This window comes from Oreochromis niloticus, linkage group LG13, assembly GCF_001858045.2.
Source record: "Oreochromis niloticus isolate F11D_XX linkage group LG13, O_niloticus_UMD_NMBU, whole genome shotgun sequence".
In the NCBI taxonomy this organism is placed as follows: domain Eukaryota; kingdom Metazoa; phylum Chordata; class Actinopteri; order Cichliformes; family Cichlidae; genus Oreochromis; species Oreochromis niloticus.
Window position 1 is genome coordinate 10,430,623 of NC_031978.2, and position 20,539 is coordinate 10,451,161.

At 38.7% G+C, this 20,539-nt stretch overlaps 1 protein-coding gene across 39 annotated transcripts in view; it reads left to right on the forward strand.

Moving 5' to 3' along the window:
• camk2g2 (calcium/calmodulin-dependent protein kinase (CaM kinase) II gamma 2) overlaps window positions 1-20,539 on the forward strand; it is an 82,100-nt gene that overhangs the window by 35,303 nt on the left and 26,258 nt on the right. For all 39 annotated transcript variants that reach the window (XM_013271535.3, XM_019366462.2, XM_025897410.1 and 36 more), the window contains exons 3-9: window positions 4,207-4,266; window positions 8,268-8,322; window positions 8,644-8,709; window positions 11,520-11,592; window positions 16,345-16,447; window positions 17,306-17,389; window positions 17,734-17,828. In XM_013271535.3, the coding sequence (XP_013126989.1) occupies window positions 4,207-4,266; window positions 8,268-8,322; window positions 8,644-8,709; window positions 11,520-11,592; window positions 16,345-16,447; window positions 17,306-17,389; window positions 17,734-17,828 (536 nt within the window). The remainder of the gene's footprint in view (window positions 1-4,206; window positions 4,267-8,267; window positions 8,323-8,643; window positions 8,710-11,519; window positions 11,593-16,344; window positions 16,448-17,305; window positions 17,390-17,733; window positions 17,829-20,539) is intronic.

Sequence of the window (20,539 nt, forward strand, 5' to 3'; positions counted from 1 at the left end):
TTTTCCATGACTGATTGACTTCCTAAGTTTCTCATCGCATACCTAAATCAAGTCCCGAAGACAAAGTAGTTTAGCAACAGCAGATATATATAATATTATTTTTTTGTATATATTTAGTTGAATTGACTGTATGCATGTAATATTAGCTTTCAACAAGGATATTGAAGTATTACTGCTGTCATTTGTGTCTTGCTGTGAATGCCAAGTCAAATATAGAAGTGTAATTTGATTTCATAATATTTTGTAGGCACACAAGACCACAAATTATGTATTTACATGGTAGCCACCGAATTGATTTTCCACTGACTCTACAGTCCCCTCGGTGTTTGCTGTGGAGGAAGGAAGTATTTCCTATTCACTTTTCCTGTAAGTGTTTTTCCAGCCTGTTCTGAGATTTGATGCAACTGAAGCCTTCTCTGACCTCTGAGGTACCTCCACCCTATGAGCTTAGCTCACTGATTACAGCTTCATCTTTGTTTTTGTCTGGTAAAAATGTGGGGATTTCTGAGTGTGAACATGCCAGCTGGCACAGCAGACAGTTTACTGACTGTTCAAACCCGAGTGATTGACAGCTTTGCCACCAAATCTGCTAATGACTGAAAGTTTACACCATGCTTTCACCTATAGTTGTAGTATATTAATGATTGCTTCAGTTTTCTCACTAATTGGGGTTGAACTTATCATATTCTCCTGACAGCATTAACAAGAATCTTTTGTTGTCTTCTTAGATTTCCTCCTCTCTGTCGCTGTGTTCCTCTTCCTCTTTTTCACCCTTTTTCTTTCTTTTTTTCATCTTAGATGTGTCACTCATTGCAGAAAAGTAAGTTAAATAAAATGGAAGTCAGTCCTTGTTTCCATCAGCTACCTTTATAAAAATATGGTGTATTTGAGGACATGAGATAATTACCCATGACATAACATTACAACTAATTCCTCAACTACAACTGTCTTTGCTGCTTTCGATCTTAGAGACTTTAATACATTAACATGTCACCTTTGATTGGCTTGTACCAATTTCTTTTATCATATTATGACATGCAACAAACATCAGCATTGAATTTGCAGTTACATACCCACTGCGTATAATACGCACAGACAGAGTGTTTTTTATTTTAATTTAATCTTTTGTGTCCTACACCACGCTGTGTGGTGCAGTGGTGTTGTGTAACAAGCCAGTGGCTCTTTGTGCAGTGCAATGCAGGAAATGTAATTAGTCTGTATCGCACCTCCAAATCTTTATCATTATAGGGACTCACAGATCGTGCTTTCCTCTCCTGTTACAGTTTTTACTAACGTTGACTGTTATTAAGATCAGTATCAGTACTATTTATAGTATGTGATGACTTTTCATATGTTTTGACATTTTAACATTAAAAAATTCATTTTATTAAAATAAAAGCGTGCGTTGAATAAAGGGAGATGAAAATGCATTAATAGTTGACGACAAGAGCGCTTCTTGGTTTTGCACCAAACCTTTTACTTTGACACAGTGTGAATGCATACGTGAATGATGCATGCTACAGCAGGTATCAGTAAGTTTACTCATTCAGGCTCTATCAACATGGACACATGTATTTTGGAAAATATACGTTTTTAGATGCATTATGGCCTTTCATTCATGGGTAAACCACATTTTAAGTAACTGGAAACTGACCTTTAAAAAAATTCTTTCCACAGTGAGGATTTTTCAACTCCTAATTTATATCACATGTATTGCTTCAGCATGGCATTAATTACTTCCTTGATATGTTTTTGTGTTTTCATGTAGTGGAGACATAACAAAACTGGAAAATTCCTGTTTTTAAAAAACACCTAAGATGTTCCAACACCTCCCAAAGCTTTGTCTGGACAATGATTAGGACAGTCTACCATGACTGACTATGGCCGGTAGACCAGAGCATGTCACCTCAAGGTTTTTTCTTTATTTAGTGCATAGACATACACTCACCACCTCATTTTTTTAGGTAAACTCAGCTAGTACCGGGTTAGACTTCCTTTTGCTTTCAGGAAGTCTAACCCGGTACTACCTTAATTCTTCATAACATGGATTCAGCATGGAGGTGGAAACATTCCCCAGAGATTTGGTCCATATTGATACGATAGCGTCACTACAGATTGATTGGGTGCACATCCATTCCATAGGTGCTCTATTAGATTGAGATCGAGTCTGTGGACTGTGGACGCCTTGTGAGTACAGTGAATTAATGTTCAAAAAACAAGTCTGAGATAGTTTGAGCTTTGTGACAGTGGTGTGTTTTTGTAATCTTCTGTTGTCGGATATTGGTGTGAGTACAGAAAATAGGATAATTACTCAACTATAGCACCCATTCTGGCCTTCTTCAACGTTCTATGTGTTGTTCATTCAGAGATGCTCTTCTGCATGCCTTGGTTCTAACAAGTGATTATTTTTGTTACTATTTCTCAGTTTCAGATCATTCTCTGTGGCAAAGTCTCAGTAGTAGCAGACACTCAGACCTATCTTTCTGGCAAAACAACAATGTCATGTTCAAAGACACCTAAATTGTATCTACTGTATCTGTGCAACCAGTCTGCCTGAAAAATGCAGCTGCATACACACATTTAAAAAAACAGCTTAAAACTCATCTTTTTAAACTTGCTTTTGGTTGATTTTTGTTTTTATGTTTTAGCTTCTGTGAAGCACTTTGTGATTTTATTCTTGAAAGGTGCTTTATAAATAAAATTTTACTTACTTACTTACATCTTCATTCCGATGTTCAGCTTAAATTTGAGCAGGTCGTCTGGACCGTGCTTGCTTGCCTAAATGCAATAAGTTGTTGAACAGATGTTTACAGTGAAGTGCCTGGTGAATGTATATTGATAGCCATATAAGTTGGGCAGAACAAGTGGTGTTCACAACAGGAGCCATAGTTCTGCTTAGAGTTGTATAGCTTTTATGATAGAAAACAAATAACTCATTTTTGTTTCCACTTAGGTTTATTTGATGTCTTTATGTAGTGTATATAGTACAACGTTAGTTTCCCCCCGATACTAAATTCAAAGGTTTTCTAAAGGTTTACAAAAAAAGCAGTAAGGAATTGGTGACTGTGATTTTCTGCTTCAGTGAAAAAAGATATTGCCAGACAATATAAAGATATATCAAGAAGATAATCTATTATGCAATTACAAAATGATGGTCAAACTAATATTTTTGGGATTAGGGATGTTCAGTGTCTCTAACCCTCTGTTGCGAACTCGAACCGAAACACATAGGCGCACACACAGAGGCCTGTGCACCCACGTAAGCACTCCATCTGTCCACTGAGACCAACAGCTGGTTGGTGGCAGGAAAGCCCAACATAAACCTGACCTCTTAGACTGCAACAGGACATGCCATCCATTGTATCTACTGTATCTGTGCAACCAATCTGTCTGAAACATGCAGCTGCATACACACACATGCATGGACATCCTCCCCTTGCCATTAGAATCATTATCTGGACACTGATTGTATTAAGGGCAGACCCACAAGACTAATTTCACTAAGTGCAAAAAGCTTGTGCTTATTTTGTGTATGTCTGTGTGTGTGTACACTATACAGCTGTTTGTCTGCTTGTGTAATCATGCATTAGTTTACAGTCTCTGTTTTGGCCTCTTACATCATCGGGCTCTGCTACTATGAAGTGTTTTGCTGTCGTCTCCAGTTCAAGTTGATTGATTTTGGTCAGGTTTAGACGAAGAAAAATGATTGTTCTCAGTGGAGTGGGAGGAGCAGGAGAGATTGGAGAGAAAAAGAAATGAAGTATGTTTATATGTTTGTGTGTAACCAGTTCACAGTTGAAAGAACATTTTTAATCAAGTCTCAAAGTCGCTGGTGCAGGCAGTTCTGAAGTCCTACCAAACAAGACATCAACTTTTAATGTTTGCAAAAATCTGTTCTTTAGAAAAAGAAATAAATCATTTATTAGCACTTAAATTGTGAACACATGTTAAAAAGTTCTGCAGAAAAAGCTGTTTTCAAAGCGTGCTTTTGGAGAAGTGATATTGAACACGGCCTACAGTTAGTTGAGTGAATGTTATGGCGCCCCTTTTTTGTGTACTTCAGCATTACGCCGTTCTGTGTCCACTTACTCAGTGGATTTCGAGAAAGGGTTCTGTTCTGCATGCTGGACAAAAACAAAGGGACTTCTCCTCCTGGTACTATTTCTGAGTGTTTACCATTTCCTCTCTGCTCTTTTCTATCCTCAGATCACCAGAAATTGGAGCGGGAGGCGAGGATCTGTCGCCTGCTGAAACATCCTAACATAGGTGAGTGACCTTTGGGAGCCAAGAGATTAAATGATTAGTGGGACAGCTGTGATAATGCAGATGTTTCATGAAAAATTCATTAAAAAAAACAAAAGCTACAGCTTTTTTTGTTTGTTTGTTTCAATTTCATTCAGATCAGATATCAGACTAATATTTAATACAGTGTGTTACTTAAATAGGCCATACATCGTCATTTGCTACAGCGTTTTTTGCCCTTAAGAATAACTGTATGTGTGCCGTAAAAGTTACGTGTGAGTAAATGCTTGACTGCTTTGATTGTTAGGCATCACCTCAGCTCATTTGAGGCTGTTAACTGGACCTCTTCATCATGTTTGTGTTTTTGGTGCTCATATATTATCACCTTGAGGCAACTGTTGTTGTGATTTGGCGTTATATAAATAAAGCTGAATTAAATTGAACTGAATATTAGCACCCTTTAGCAGCTGTCGGTGTCTCAAGGTTTATTTGGTACAGTCAGATAAAAATAATGGACCTTAATGCAACAACCCTGTAATAAATTCTGTCTTTCAGAACTTGTTGTGAGCACTTTTGGATAAATAGTTCTAGAAACAGTTCTCAATTCACCTTAATTAACATCTTGGAGGCTTCAGTTTGTGAACATGTGTTTTGATAATCATATTCAAGCCATTCCTATCAGGGAGGATGGGCTTAATAACAGAAAACGTGCTACAGCCATATTCACTTCTGGTTTTTCGGGGGCTTTTTGCTTTATATCTACACGTCATCAAGTGAAACATGTTCAGTTGCTTACAGATCAAATTTGGCCAATATGAATGTGAAAACCAACAGTTTCCCCTAAAGCTGAAACCTTGTGGTTGCCCAGGTTTTTTTTTATATAGAACCAAAACAGCAACAACAACTGCACCAAAGTTGGGTTTCATTTCAGCGTTGTTCAGTTTAATAATAACTTTGAAGCAAATGGCCCCAGGTGATATGCAAATCAGCCAGTTACCTGGCCTGTCACTGTGTGGGATATTTGCATGCTGCAACTGGCCAGCAGCCAACAAGACAAAGTGAGTCTGAACGCTAACACATGCTCAGTCAGCTGGTCGCACTAATGCGATCAGCGCTGTTTACTTTGTGTACTGTGCGTCATTGTTTTGTGTATGTGACACTGAATAGTTAATGGCCACTAGATATTTTCCTCGAAATTACCACCAAGTAAACAGAAAGCAAACAGGCACACTAAAAATAGTTATTTGTTTGATACTTACACTGAAACTTGCAAAATACTGTATTACCACTTAATTTGCATGCTTGATGGTCTTGGTGAGGTAATCTGCAACACAGAGTGAAAGAATCGCATGACCCCGGTCCTAAAGAGTCAAACTCCTTTGTTTAGGTAGATAAAATAATTATTTTGTCCTTTAATGTGTGACTCTCATATATCCTGAGATTCATTACATCAGTTTTACCACCAAATTTCCCCTTGTGGGACAATTAAAGGATTATTCTATTCTATTCTATTCTATTCTATTCTATTCTATTCTATTCTATTCTATTCTATTCTACTCCCTTTCAGTTAAAAATCCAAACAAAAAGCAGGGTCCCTTTTGTTAAGGAACTACTACTAAATGTCTTATCTTGGTATGCCGGCCAGTGAAACTACACACACATACAAATAGAGTGTGATAACAACAATAACAGGCATGTTTTCATCGTTTTATTCATCCTGCTAGAATTCTGCTTCTTTATCATCCTCCTCTGCATTTTTCCCTTTGTCTGCTGCTCTTTTCTTTTCTTTATCCTGATCTCAGGGAGGCTTGTCAAGTTTTTTTCTTCAAAACAGTAACTCAGTTAAAGAAAGAATAAGAAGAGTAAAATAGCACATTTTGTGGCTTTATTCAGGAGCTCAAGGTCCTTCACCCACCTTGAATTAAAGTTGTGCTTTTGGTAACACATCCTCGTTTGTGAAGAAAGAAGTTTAGCCAATCCTCATATGGTACAGTAATCAGCCAAAAAAGGGATATAGTAGTATCAAACTAATTATAAATAATGAAAAAAGGGAGCAGGTCTCTTACGGTTTGTATCCAAAAGGTTTTTTGTTTGTTGCCAATCTGCCAGGCGGCACTGTGACTACAGACTGTACTGTCTCATCATTTCAGATAGGTACCCGGTGCTCCGGGAAGACTGAGACACCTTCTATCACTGACCTTGTGTGTGTTTGCAAAGCCATAATAATATTGTCATTTAACTGTGTATGTTTTCCTGGCTTTGTTCCCAAGCTAGCAATTAATAACTTTCATTATATCATTATTATTAAAAAAAAGTTAAAAAAAAATAGAAGAAGAGTCTTTTCAGGTTTGAATGTTTTCCTTGGGATTTATTTAAATATATGAGCATGTCTTTTTAGCCATGCATGAGTCCCTGAGCAGTTTCTACTTTGACCCACTGCTGATGGAAAAAGTTGTAAAACAGGCATCATTGACTCAGGTGAAGACATGTTGGATAACAGGCCTTTCAGCCTGTCAGTATAAAAAATGGCACCTTCTGCTGTTCCTTACCTGACTTATGAAACGTGGACCGTAGAAACACGGTGGCTCATATTACTGCATGGTGCTGCAGATATCAAGCAGTACCTGTATCTTTGCCATAATGAGGCCCCAACCTTTTATTTTATTCTTCTTCTAATACAGTTTTTACTATCTTCTATAGAGTCTCAGTGATGTTTAGAGGCTTTCTGAGCCAAGTTTAGCTCATTAAGGACATTATAAAATAACAATCTGCTACTCAGTTTCTAGAACCAAAGTTTCCTGAATGCATCGAGAATCTTTGTAGATTAGCCTACCTCATTACAAACCTACATCTACATACCCAGCCCTACAGGGCACCCCCTTTTAATTTACTTTAAGCCCCATTTACACAGGCCTACACCGGGAAGTGATTCATGGCAAGCTTAAATCATTATAAACTTCAGCAGCTGGTAAATGACTGAAATTCACGTTTTCGTTCACTAGGTGTTTAGCATTGGGAATTAGAGTTTTGACCAGAGGGTCACAAACTGGTTTCTAGACCTTTTTGACTTGGCTTATAGTTGTTATACATCTGTAAATGCCTTTGCAAACCCACATACAAAACAGCTTCTTCTTTGATTTTTTTTTTTTAAATTTATCAATGCCATATCTGTTGCCATCACTGCATCAGTCCATCTCTGTTGTACCCAGGGGTTTTGCTGCTGTCTCGCCAACCTATGTTTTCCACCTAAAGGTCAATTCTCAAGTTTCTTTTCCTCTTATATTTCTTTTTTTACGTAAAATCTAGACTTGAGTGTTTCCCCGTATTACTCCAACTGCACACTCTACATAATTGTTTAGATATTTTTTTTTTTTAAAAATGCAGCTGCTATAGCTCCTTACACATGAAATGTCAGCTTTAAAAAGGGGCTTGTGAGGGATGATGGTGATGTTTAGGACAAAACTGTGTCATCAGTGGCAACTCATTCTTAGTCATAAATGTTGTGCATGATGACTTAAAAGCCATGAGCTCTTTTATACACATTGCTTATTATAAGAGTAATGAATAAGTATTGTGATAGCAATTGCTTATTATGGTGAGTAATTAGTCACCTGCAGAAGTGCACTACATTACTTGCAGCTGAGCTGAGCTTTGTCAAAAATGCTTGGAGACATTTCTTAAGCCTGCACAAACTCATTTAGCATGCAGGCATCTGGACAGTTCAGGGGGGTTTACTGACTATCAACTAACAAGCCTGAAGTGACTGCGTGCAACCTCCAACCTAAACACATGTGAAAGTTTCCACTCCTAAACGTATGTGGCTGAACGAAGTAATCCTGGACAAAGAACAAAGCCTCTGTCTCTCTCCTCCAGGTTAAACCCAAATATGTAAAGGAGTCTTAATGGGATCAATAATTGTGGCTCAGAATGTAATCTCATACATTACTGAAATCTGTGTAAAGTTGATTTGCAGATTTTAATTGATGGCTCTTTCTGTTTCTTTCTGTGTTTCTCTCCCTCACTAGTACGACTCCATGACAGCATCGCAGAGGAAGGCTTCCATTACCTTGTCTTTGACCTGTGAGTGAATCATAGTACCACTCAAACACACACATGCACAGATTACCAGTTCAGGCCTTTCTTTCTCTATTGAGCAATTTTTGTTTATTTTCTAGAGGTAATGACTCCAACTTCACAAAAATAACTCACTTTTTCTCATGTGTTAGTCCACAAATAACAGTTAATTGGGGTAAAAATGAAAAAAAGGACAAACTGATCTTTAAAAAAGCATTTATTGGTGATATTGTCTGCAGTATGCTGGTTTTCCATCTGTGCCGGGGATCTTCACTCAGAAATAAACACAAAATACAAAGTTTCTATTTTTCATGTATGTTTCGGCAGAGTCACCGGAGGCGAGCTGTTTGAGGACATTGTCGCCAGAGAGTACTACAGTGAAGCAGATGCCAGGTACATTAAGTTAGCACAAAATTTATTTTTGTGCCTTTTTGTTTTTGGTTGCTGCGAACCGTCACAAAATGTTTTGTGATTTGAATCTGTGTTAATGTACTTTGTGCTGTAGTAGCAGAACCAGGGCTTTCTGGCACAACCTGTATACACTTTATTTTAGACCAAGTGACTCAGTCCTTTTAAATTTCATTAATAAATAATGACAAAGCTGTCCTCAGAGTTTAAAACTTATTTTTAGTTTGTTGTCCGAAGTTGAGGTTGGTTTTTCTTTTGAAGCACATTACCTACATGCCTAAGCGCTCAACCATGACGTAAAAGTTTTCAGTCAGTTAGACGAATGACTTAAATAGCAGAATTAAAAAAATATGTCAAAACTTGCAATAGAGAATGCGAAAGGGAATCAATACAGTTAAGGTAAGTACAAGAAGAAAATAGTACAATAGGCATTATGTTAGATTCGGCTGAAGATAAAATAAGCTCGGTAACACATGTAAAATAATAAATGTCGTATATGTGTATGAGGAAGCTGGGTAGGGACAGAATAAATGGCGGGATAAATTTTAAGTCCTGTTGTGGTCTAATTTGGACACTCTTGATTCTTTCTTGCAGAGAGACGACAATACTCCCTAAATCTGTCTCTGTGCCCCCTCCCGCTGCTGTCCCTTACTTCACCTTTTCTAAATGCCAAGCTCAATTTATTTTAAGAGAAATAATAGCAACTTTAACTGAGCAGAAAGAATTGTGGATATGCATGCTGAGGACAAGCTTACATAAGACTCCCCCCTTACACCCTGCCCACTTCGCTTCTTTCGTCACATTCATTTACTTAAAAAATGCACCACATACTTCTTCTTGCACCACTTATCCTCTGCTCCAAGTACACAGAAATGTTGCTCAAAGATTGCAGGTACATTTATAAATCTTACATGGCTCATGGGGGGTTCATAAATAAATCAGGTGTTTAGATTAGTGTAATGTGGGGCTTTAGTCAGCCAAATTGTTGGTTGACTGAACTGTTACCTTTTACCTAATCAGTTGATCTGTTGCTGGGGTGGGTTTGATTATGCACTTAATCTCGAGTTTGACTACATCTGTCACAATGTGTTGAGTGCACTCTACCTTCTAGCCTTTTTAGCCTGATCTAATTATAAAGAGATATAAAAAGCTAGAATATTAAATCATTTAAACAGTGTTATTTTAAACAAATATAACCACAGACTCTGAGCCATTTTTTCCATTTAGATTGAAGAGTTTAGATCCCTGGATGAGCTACTGACATCATGGCTGGATACAGTTCACTTTTTAAAATAGTAACAAGACCAAACAACAGTTTCGATGTGTTCACACATACAGAAAGCCTAAAACCTTACCTTGCTGTTAGTTAAGTGCTTTATAGTTTTGCGTTCATCATCGTTTTACAGAAAAACCTCAGTAAATGCAAACATTTTAAGCTGTTAGTCGCTCTTAGGATTGGGCATCTACAGTCATGTGGACAGGCAGGTGTTTTTCATTTGGAGTCTTTTCCTCAGCTATCGAAAATAATGAATCAGGCCAAAAACTGTCAATGCTGCACTTTTCTCTTTGAGAGTATACCCCTGTATATCCAAATAATAATAACTTTTTATTGACTTGGGTTTTTGCACCTTTGTTAGATAGCACAGTAAAGAGAAACCGGAAGGCAGGGAGAAAGACAAAGACATGCAGCAATATGTCACGGGTCAGAATCGAACTACTGCATACAGCCTTGTAGCATATGACTGAGGCTACAGCCTCAGTGTTGTGTATCAAAATGAGCAACAGGAAATGATTTCATGTTGCGCATCAACCACTAGAATGTTGCAAATTTGGTGAAAAAGAGTGTGCTTTACTGTAAGCACAGTAAAGTGAAAAAGACCCTGGTTGCAAGGATTTAGTCAACCAGCCAAAAGAAGTTAGACAAAATTCTCCTATAAGGACGAGGTGAATGTGATTTACGGGCACATTTTCTGACAGGGTCTCCTTCAAGACATTGATAGTGTTTCTCTTGCTGAAGTAATCGCACAGCAACCATAACTAGAGAGCAGCTCTTTTCTCACCTCTACACTGCTGGTGTGAAGGGGATGTGAATGCCAGTTTAGCATCTGAAACACTCACACACACACACCCCTACACCCTTCCTGTGTTGCATTGTGGGTGTCTGTTGCCACAGACCCACAGCCACTAATGATCTGACATTTGTAGCCACTTTGTGATTGGCCAGCTGAGCAGAACTAAGGAAGCAGTGGGAGAACAGAGCATTGTATTCCTCTTTGTAGCCCTCCGTTCTCTGTAACAGGTTGCAGTGTCTCTTTAGAAAGAGCGTCTGGAAATGGGTCCCTGTATTTTCTGTACCCTGCTTTCTTTTTCACCGTGTCATCCATAAGCCACTTGGGATGACCGAGGCCATAACCTGGCTCTTAATGCAGGGTTGCATCAAGGCTCTGGGTGTTTTTGGTTGCATGTAATAATGGCAAAGCTTAAAGCGCTTCGTAATTTCGTCATGAGCTGTCTGCCAATTTACTTTAATACTGTGACACTATACAGTGTGAACAGCAGAAACCTGTTCAACCATATCCTCTTTTTATCTTTTTTCTGGCTTTCCTGTCTTTACTCGTATGCTCGTTGTGTACTTTAACTTTCACGTAATATGAATTCCACCCTAAACTAGTTTCTTCTTCTTCTTCTTCTTTTTTTAAACTTCAGCTTCAGTCTGCATTTGTGATCTCCTATAACTGTCGTGGACTGACGAATGTGTCTGTCTTGTGCTCCTCATCCTTCTCTGTCTCTTCCAGCCACTGCATTAATCAGATCCTGGAGAGCGTCAGCCACATCCACCAGCACGATATTGTCCACAGGGACCTCAAGGTGAGTGATCGCACACCTCTGGTGAATATGGAAGTACCTTGTATACTATATAAATCACTTGAATAGTGACTAGCACTTTGTTGTAAATGAAGATTAAAGATGTGTGGAAATTCACATCATGTCTGAGCGCCCTTGCACACACACACACGCACAGACGTCACGCAGTGACGTTTAGACCAACTTAAGGGATGAGCGTCATCCTTCTGCTCACCGGCTTTCTTCTGCATTCCCAATCCTCTGCCTACACCCCTCCTCCCTTTTATCCGTCTCCCTCTTTCCTCTCTATTGCTCTCTGCCCCCCTCCCCCTCTCCCTCCTGCACTGCTGAGTGACGAAAGCAAACCAGCTGCTATTAATAGCGGGTCGGTGGGTGAGATGACGGCCAGTGACGATTTCCCTTGCAGCAGTCTGTGCACCCCTGGCAGAAACCAAAACCGCTCTGCAGCTGTGTGCTTTCAAATTTCGTTAATTTTAACGTTAATAGAATAATGTTGAATAAAGACAAGACTAATCTGAGATCTAAACACCTGGATAATTGTAGCAGTACTAAGTTCAGAGCCCTAAACTTTAAATAGGTTACTTAATTGTCTGTCTACTTTTATGTGACAGTGTAAAATTAAGCCATTACTCTGAGCGTAAATAGACGAACATAATTGGACGATGCACAATCGTTTTTTATGCAAGTGGTGTAAATGGACTTGTGTTACTTCTCATTGATTTTTTTTTTTATTTTATTGATTTTTTTTAGCTTGCCAGTGGATGTCAGTATCAAATGCACTTGGAGAGGGAAGAGGTTTAGAAAGAAGATAATGATGATAGATGATGAGGGCTGTGGACAGCAATGTATTAGATTAGTTGTTAATGTACAACTCCCTTTTCATGTTTCGTAACTGCTTTCATGCTGCACTATTACCGTCTTCTCAAATGGTACACTAGCATACAATTATACACTCCGATGACCTGCTGGTGGGGCAGCTATTACAAACCCATTCTTTAATGTCTGGATATTGTTCCAAAATCCTAAACACATCAGGCTGAATTTGTGAATAACTACTTGAAATATTTCTGTTTAATAGAATAAACAATATCAAAACTTGAAGTCTTGGATATTTTATATAGTACAGACTTCATTATATTTCACATTATATGCATTTGGCATGCTTTTGCCCAAAGCAATTTACAGTAAGTGCATTATCATCATAGTTGCTTAAATGATGAGCTGGAAAAAACTGAGTCAGGGAAAATACTGGAACTATCTGGCAGAGTGCTTAAAGATTATTTTTAGCCAACCGTGAGCCTGTAGAAGTCGAGATTTTTGCCATTAGGGCTAAAGCGTGTAACTTGCATACTGACGTAGTGAATTTATTAGTAAATAATTGTTCATTTCCACATGCCAGTGATTACAGAGCAGCACGATGACTCATCCAGAGTTATTTTAGTATTGATGAGTGTAAGGCTATTATTCACAATCTTTTAGCTCGGTTTTTGGTCTCTACTATCTCCCCCAATTGAATATCTGGCTCTTTACTGCAACATGGCGCACATTTTCTATCAGCAAGTTTCTCTTGTGTCCGAGCTGGTTGTACAAAAAAAGTTTTGAAGCTATCTAAGGTGAGAGAGGGCACCAGACACTGCGGCAACTAAAAATGTATTCATCATGACTAAAGGGACCCTTTCATAGTAACATAGTTTCACTTTGATTTGACACATTGTTATTATAAATATATATATTTTTTTAGCGGCTGTCAAACTACTGATCTGGTAAGCTTTCAGTGACTAATTGCTATGCACTATCTTAGTGACTAATGTAGTCATGTATTTAACAACGCAGAGTCAATACCAGAATCAAAAACTCCAGTGTCGCTCTGCATTTGCTTGATGCACAAACAAGTAACTGTTTACAACACATTTGCCATCTCCAACTTGCTGAAGTATATTATCTGTCTATGCGTTTGTTTTTCAATGAAGAGGGTCTTAAAAACATTGCAATCCCTGATTTTATCACATAGGAAATACTCTGATTTTATTTATTTTGTTTGTTTATTTCTGTTTTTGTTTTGTTTTTTACCCACAAGAGCATCCAGGGGATAGAGCTGCTGAATGCAGTACCTGTATTCAAGCCATAAAAATACCAATAATGGCATTGAAGTGTGCCATGGAGAGGTGTGACCTCACTCACAGACGCACGTCATATTTTTCGCCTCCCTGTCATCCTGGGAGGGCCACTCGCTCAAGGGAAAACAAGAATTCGAGAGAAAGAGTTGAGTGCTGTCAGCTGGTGGCAGGCTGGGTTGTCATGGTAACTATAGGGTGAGGTCACCCGGCTGCTGCAGCACCAGCGTAGGGACTCATTATGCCACCTCCCATTTATTTATCTCTATCTGTCTGTCCCTCTGTTCTTCTGTTGCTTTTACTTGCCCTCTTTTTCGTCTCTTTTTCCCATTATTTCAGCTCTGCCCTGATGGGTGAGTTGTGGGGTGGTGGGAGCAGGAGGGAGGGGTGGAAAATACACGGGGAGGGATAGACTGACAGATGAGAAGAAACGGACTAACAGCCCAGCGACTGCTGGTACAAGCGTCTGACATCCACCCATCCATCCATCTGTCTGGTTATGAGGCAATGAGGACTGCTAACAACTACAAAGACTTCTGCACTCAACACAGACACACACACACAAACATAGACACATCAGGCCTGACACTTGGGACTTGTAGTCTTGAGTGCAGAGCCGCACCATTTATCCTGTTCAGACTCACCATTAGACCCCAGTAACACCTGGGATTAAGTTGACATTATCTGGATCTGATCATGGGCATTGCTACATCTGGGAGGTTAAGCTTTTAGCAGTGGCATTGTGGTGCAGTGGTTACTGCTGTTGCCTCAAAGCAAGAAGGTTCTGAGGCGTTTCCAGGTGGAGTTTGCATGTTCTCTCTGCACCTGCATGGGGACAACTTTCTGCCACAGTAAAAGACGTGTGTGTTTGAGGGTGTAGTTGTACATGTCACCATGACTGACTTGCAGCCTGTGCAGTGTTGACCCCACGTTTTTGCCCAGTGTGAGTGGGGATAGGCTTCCAGCCCCATCCAACCCTGAATTGGAGAAGTAGTTAGGAAAATTGGGGAAAGCTTTACCTGGACAATCTTAACTGTGGTTTTATCTTGAAATGATGAATCAGGTTTGACTGTACGGACTTGTTTCACACGTGGTTGAGATCAGAATGCTGGCTGGATGTGACGTTGCAGTTTCGATTGCATTCTAACTAACTACACTCTGCACCAGCCTAACGTGAGACTTTAGGGCACTTTTTTTACCCCTCTGATTTTAAATATCTGCTTTGGAGAATTAAGGTGTAACTCTAAAATGTCAGAAACATGAAACCAGAAATTGCTGACTGGATGAAGTGAAGAGTCAATGGCAGAAAACACCATGTCTTCAGTTAAGATGAAATGAGTCTTGACATATTCCTCATACTTTACTTAGAGCAGTATTAGTAACATGATCAAGCATGCAATGTTGCTTAAGCATGCAATGTTGCTTAAGCAGCAAGCAATTCATTTTCACATATATAGTAAACATAATTATTGTTTCGAATAATGGGGTCAGCATATGTGAAAGTAACCCCTGTGAGCCATAATTTCAGGCTACAGACTCCTCTAAGTGCTCTGTTTAAGACATGGGTTACCCTTAATATTGGCCAGGTCTCTCTTGAAAAATAGATTTTAATCTCAATGAGACTTTTTACCTGGATAAATAAAGGATAATGAAATATGGTCATGCAGGTTAAACATCTGACTGTAAGAAGCCACACAGACCTGCTGATCTACGATCTGATTATAAGGCGCAGCCATCAGAATAAAGTTGATTTAAAAGGAGGAAATGATGTGTTTAAATGGTGTTTTTCCAAACACAGGATGAACTAATATGCTGCATCAAGGCCCAGTATAAGAGTAATGAGGGTATTTTAACTTAAAGTCATGCAGAGCTACTGTTCTAAGTTGGTCCCAGTTAAAGTCTGTGAGGGCTAAAGGTAGATACTGCCACTTGGACAGGGACAACCTGTAAATTATGTTTACCTGGTGTTAAAAATGAATAACCTGAAACAAGTTGAAATAAAACACTGCCAGCCATAATCAAGTAACATGATTAATCTATTTTAAGAAAAGCTGTGACACAAGGGAAAGAGGCAAAAGAGGAAATGAGTTAAAACACACTCGATGCATCCTTATGCTTGCCGAGTCTTGACCTTTTGCACGATAGTGTCATCACAGGGACCAAGTAAAAATGCTGTGTTAAATCCTGTGACAGCTGATTGAAAAGGTCTTTCCTCTGGGGAAAACCATTGTAGCCAACTTGACAGCATCATGGCTCATTACTACTGTAGATGTCATAATGCTCCTGCGGCCCATTCAGTCATCCAGACAGAAAGGACATTTCTCTAAGTCATGCACATGCTCATCTCTGTTGCCTCTAATCAAATGTATTTTTATCACATAAAACAAGTTTGTTCAAGTACAAGTGTACCAATCTGGTATTATATTCATTATTTTTATTCTGTTTGGGGTATAGAAATAATTTATCAAAGGTTATCAAAAGGTGAGGATTTGTTTGTCCTTTATTTAATAAAAAATACAGTTTATAAGTTCTTTTCTAACTTAAGATTTGTCTGCCTGACAATAAAAATAAAAATAATAATCAGTCACTAGGGTAAAGGTATTCCTCGTTCTGAAGATTTATTTGTGTTTCTGTATTGCAGCCAGAAAATTTGCTCTTGGCCAGTAAGATGAAGGGAGCGGCGGTGAAGCTTGCAGATTTTGGCCTCGCTATTGAGGTTCAAGGGGACCAGCAGGCGTGGTTTGGTAAGAAAGATCATTTATTGAACATAACCTGTAGCATTTTAAATGATGTGTTGTTGATGTTCACGTGTCATCATAAATTTTAGGTTTACATTTAAAACTGCAGCAAACAGGATAGGCTTAAAGTGATATACAGTGCTGTGCAAAAGTCTTAGGGCAGCCCTCATATCTTTATCATTTACTGGGAAAATTGGAACTTATTGACATGAGAAACATACATGGAAATACAGTATTTAATGCCAAAACAAAGTTTACAAAATTCTAACAAACTCTGCATGACCACCCTTATTCTTCAACACAGTCTGAAATCTCTTACCTCAAACTTTCTTGTAAGTTATTCATCTTGTTCAGTCCAGGCTTCTTGAAGGACATGCAAAGCCCTTCTTTGGCTGTTGGCTGCTGTTTTGTTCCATTCTCTGTCAAGATGATCTCACACTGCTTCAATAATTTTGAGGTCTAGGCTCTGGGAAGGCTAAACCATGACTGATAGCCTTCCATTTTCACTATTCGGGTATGCTTCAATACAAAGAAAGAAGACAATCTCCAAAGAAGAACTTAGATAGCTATTGCTCAAGTCCACTGTAAAAGAAAGACGGTCTTCTTGGAAGGAAAATATAAAGAAATTTGGAGAAGCTCAAGACTCATGCACAGTTCTGCTGGAGTTAAGTAGCACAAAGAGACAAAGACTGTGAATGTTTAGATCATGTCAGCTCGCTAATTTGTCTAAAACACCGCGCTGGCATAGAGCACAGAAAGACTTATGAAACCTGTCATAATGTAGTAGTAGCAGTAGTAGTAATCAGAAGTCACACTGTCTACTGTATATAGGTATAACATGTTTGTATTTTTCTATATTTGCAGGTTTTGCAGGAACTCCGGGGTATCTGTCCCCAGAGGTGTTGAGAAAGGACCCATATGGCAAGCCAGTGGACATATGGGCGTGTGGTCAGTCCTAAAGTTTTCAGACTGTAGGCACAGTCATATGAGTTCACTACAGCATTACCATGTCTTTCACAACTCATGTGACTTTGCAATCTTTAAGCAACAACTTCATGAAACGTTGCTGCTACAGTTTTTGCCCTGCAGTCAGTTTCAGTTAAATATTTGATTGAGTGTTATGCTATATTTGGCTGGAAACACAACCAGCCAGATTCATAATTGGCAGCCCACATCATTTTAAGTGTTAAATGCCCTTAGCTCTGGCTATAAGCCCAAACAAACAAGTTTTTTTTCTTTTTGATGTAACTGTGTATGTACAGTATTTTTTACGTTTAATTTGTGTGTGTCAGGTGTGATCCTGTATATCTTGCTGGTGGGCTACCCTCCATTCTGGGATGAGGACCAACACAAACTCTACCAGCAAATTAAGGCTGGTGCTTATGATGTAAGTACTCACATTCTGGTAGTAACCACCCTCTCCTTTTGAACTGTACTGTCATATGTGCAGACAGTTATGATGCAGAATAACGATTGCACTGTGCAGAACTGAATTCCAGCATGGCATTGTCAGTGGACGGAGAATATCACTTTGACTGTGTGTTTATTTTCTGTGTACTGCAGACACAGCCAGCTACACAAACGACACAAGACTTTGTAATGTTTACATTTCCTAGGGAGGGACAAATCCCTATGACTCTCTGTGTCTGCTTTGGATTTACATTGTTCATGTCGTGTTTGCAGGATTCTGAGCCATCAGAGTTAAATTTTCTTAACCTTCATGGTGGCAAAACTTGCACATAGTTTATAAATATACACTGAAATACTAGTTGTGTGAACACAAGTTAAGTTTTTAACTCCTCCCAGAGTGCAACATCAGGCTGGAGACACAACATTTACACTTATGACATATTAGAGCTGATTTAAAACAAACAGACCCAGCATACACAGGACAATCTTGGCCTAAATATTGTATTATATAAGAGTCAACCACTTGGTGAGTTAAAGTCTGATATTCTCTTTTTAGTGCTTTTTCCATGCACGCCCATGCTTTTGCTATGCTAAACTATAGATAAAAAATGCCTGAAGGTTTGTTACTATAATTTTTCAAGTGACAGTTTCTTAGTAATCAGACCATAAAGCTTGTAAAACCTGTATTTAAATTATAAGTGAATGTGTAAATAAGAGCCAGAGGCACTGTCAGCAGAGACAAACAAATGACGCTCACTAATAAAGGCTGTGCAAACAGACACACTGGGGGTGGAATTACCTGCAACCTGCAGCTCATGTGGTAAAAATTCAGTAGGATATGTATTTCTATAGCACTTTCTCATCAAACTTCAGATTACTTTGTTGCTAGATTTATCAACTTTTATTGGGATAAAAAAAAAAGTAGAAAAACACTGACAAATCTATGGTTTACTGTTTCATGATCTGGTCATTGTGTGAGAGAAAAGTATTTTTTTAGCTTCTACATTTCTCTATAATTGTTCATTTTACTTCTTAAAAAAAGCTCAAATCAAAGCACAGCAATTATTATTAGGGTGTGTGGTAATTTTGTAGGATGGTGCGGATACAGGATCCGATCCAATCCAGGTGCAAGATGATACTTGAAATTTGATCAAATCTCCCAATTTGGAAGAAATCATAATCTGCGACCTCTTTGCCCGTCTTATACTGTAATCCTTCTTTTGAACAACCTTATTTTCCATCTGGAGCATCAGAAACTGTTATTGGGATTCTTTCTTGGTTTTACTGTCAAAGACTCAGCTCTACTCTACTGGAGTTGAAAAAGGCTCACCATCATTGCTCAATGGCTGATTGTAAAAGTGTGGCATGATGTGATGACTCTCAATTTGTGCTGCAACATTCTGACGGTAATGTTGGGATCTGGTGTAACAAGATGAAAGTTCTGTTCAGGCTGCTGATGTAAGTGTAATGATATGGGGGGAGGGGATTTATTCTTGGCACACTTTAGCCCCCTTAGTATCAGTTGAGCACAACCTTCCTGAGTATTGTTGCCGACCATGTCCATCCCTCTATGACCGCAGTGTCTTCTGATGGCTGCTTCCAGCTGAAAAATGCACACAAAGATCATCTCAAACTGTCTTTCGACATGACAATAAGTTCACTGTACTCAGATGGCCTCCACAGATCTTAATCCAGTAGAGCATCTTTGGGATCATTCATCATGGACGTGCAGCCAACAAATCTGCAGCAACTTTGAAATGAAATGTCACATCAGTATGGATCAAAATCTCTCAGACTGTTTCCAGCACCTTATTGAATCTATGCCATAAAGAATTAAGGCAGTTCTGAAGGCAAAAGGGTTTTTTTTCTTTAAAACTACTGTTTAAGAATTTACATTTGATTCAGAATATTACAAAAACCTTATTAAGTAGAGCTTCAATAAGCGCTTTAGTCTTTAATGGAACACATAGGTTTGGGCCTGTTCAGGGTTAGAGCAGGCGTTTTGCATTGTTTTTGTACCTGCATCTATGGAAATGGGAGTTAAGTTTCATGACATCTGTGAGGGAATTCGACCTGAATTCATGAAACTAATTGTGATACTCTGATCTTCATTTCCTGTTTCCAAATTAATTAATGTGAATTCGTAACTACAAGGCCGGAGCATCGAGATGAGCTCTGTAATTTAGAAATTTAATTTTAGTTTTTAATGGCTTGCTACTTGGTATTGTATAACTTTCATCTTGTTGCAGAAAAAATAACTGATACACTATGGGAGCGCAACAGGCTTATTCATCAGCTCTCGTCATTGTCCTCTGGGAGATAGGAATTTATTACCCATATTAATTTACATAATTGGAAGCAACCACATCTAATGAATGTGCATAATATGAACAATAATATGAAGTGACTGTGACAAGCACTTATAATAATGTGCACTTCTTGGATATCATCACTGTCACACAGATACCTTGAGTTTCTACTTTTTCTTTCATCGGTAACTGACATCTGATATGTTTGAAGTAAAAGTCTGTTGAAAGCTTGCTTTGACTTTTAGCAGTAAACATGTCTGCTGGCACAGTGTGACTGTTGTAACTCCACCCTATTGTTATACCACTGAAATTGCCCATCAAAGACAGACAAATCGTTGCTCAACTTCACATATTAAGAATGTTCCAAAACAAATGAAGT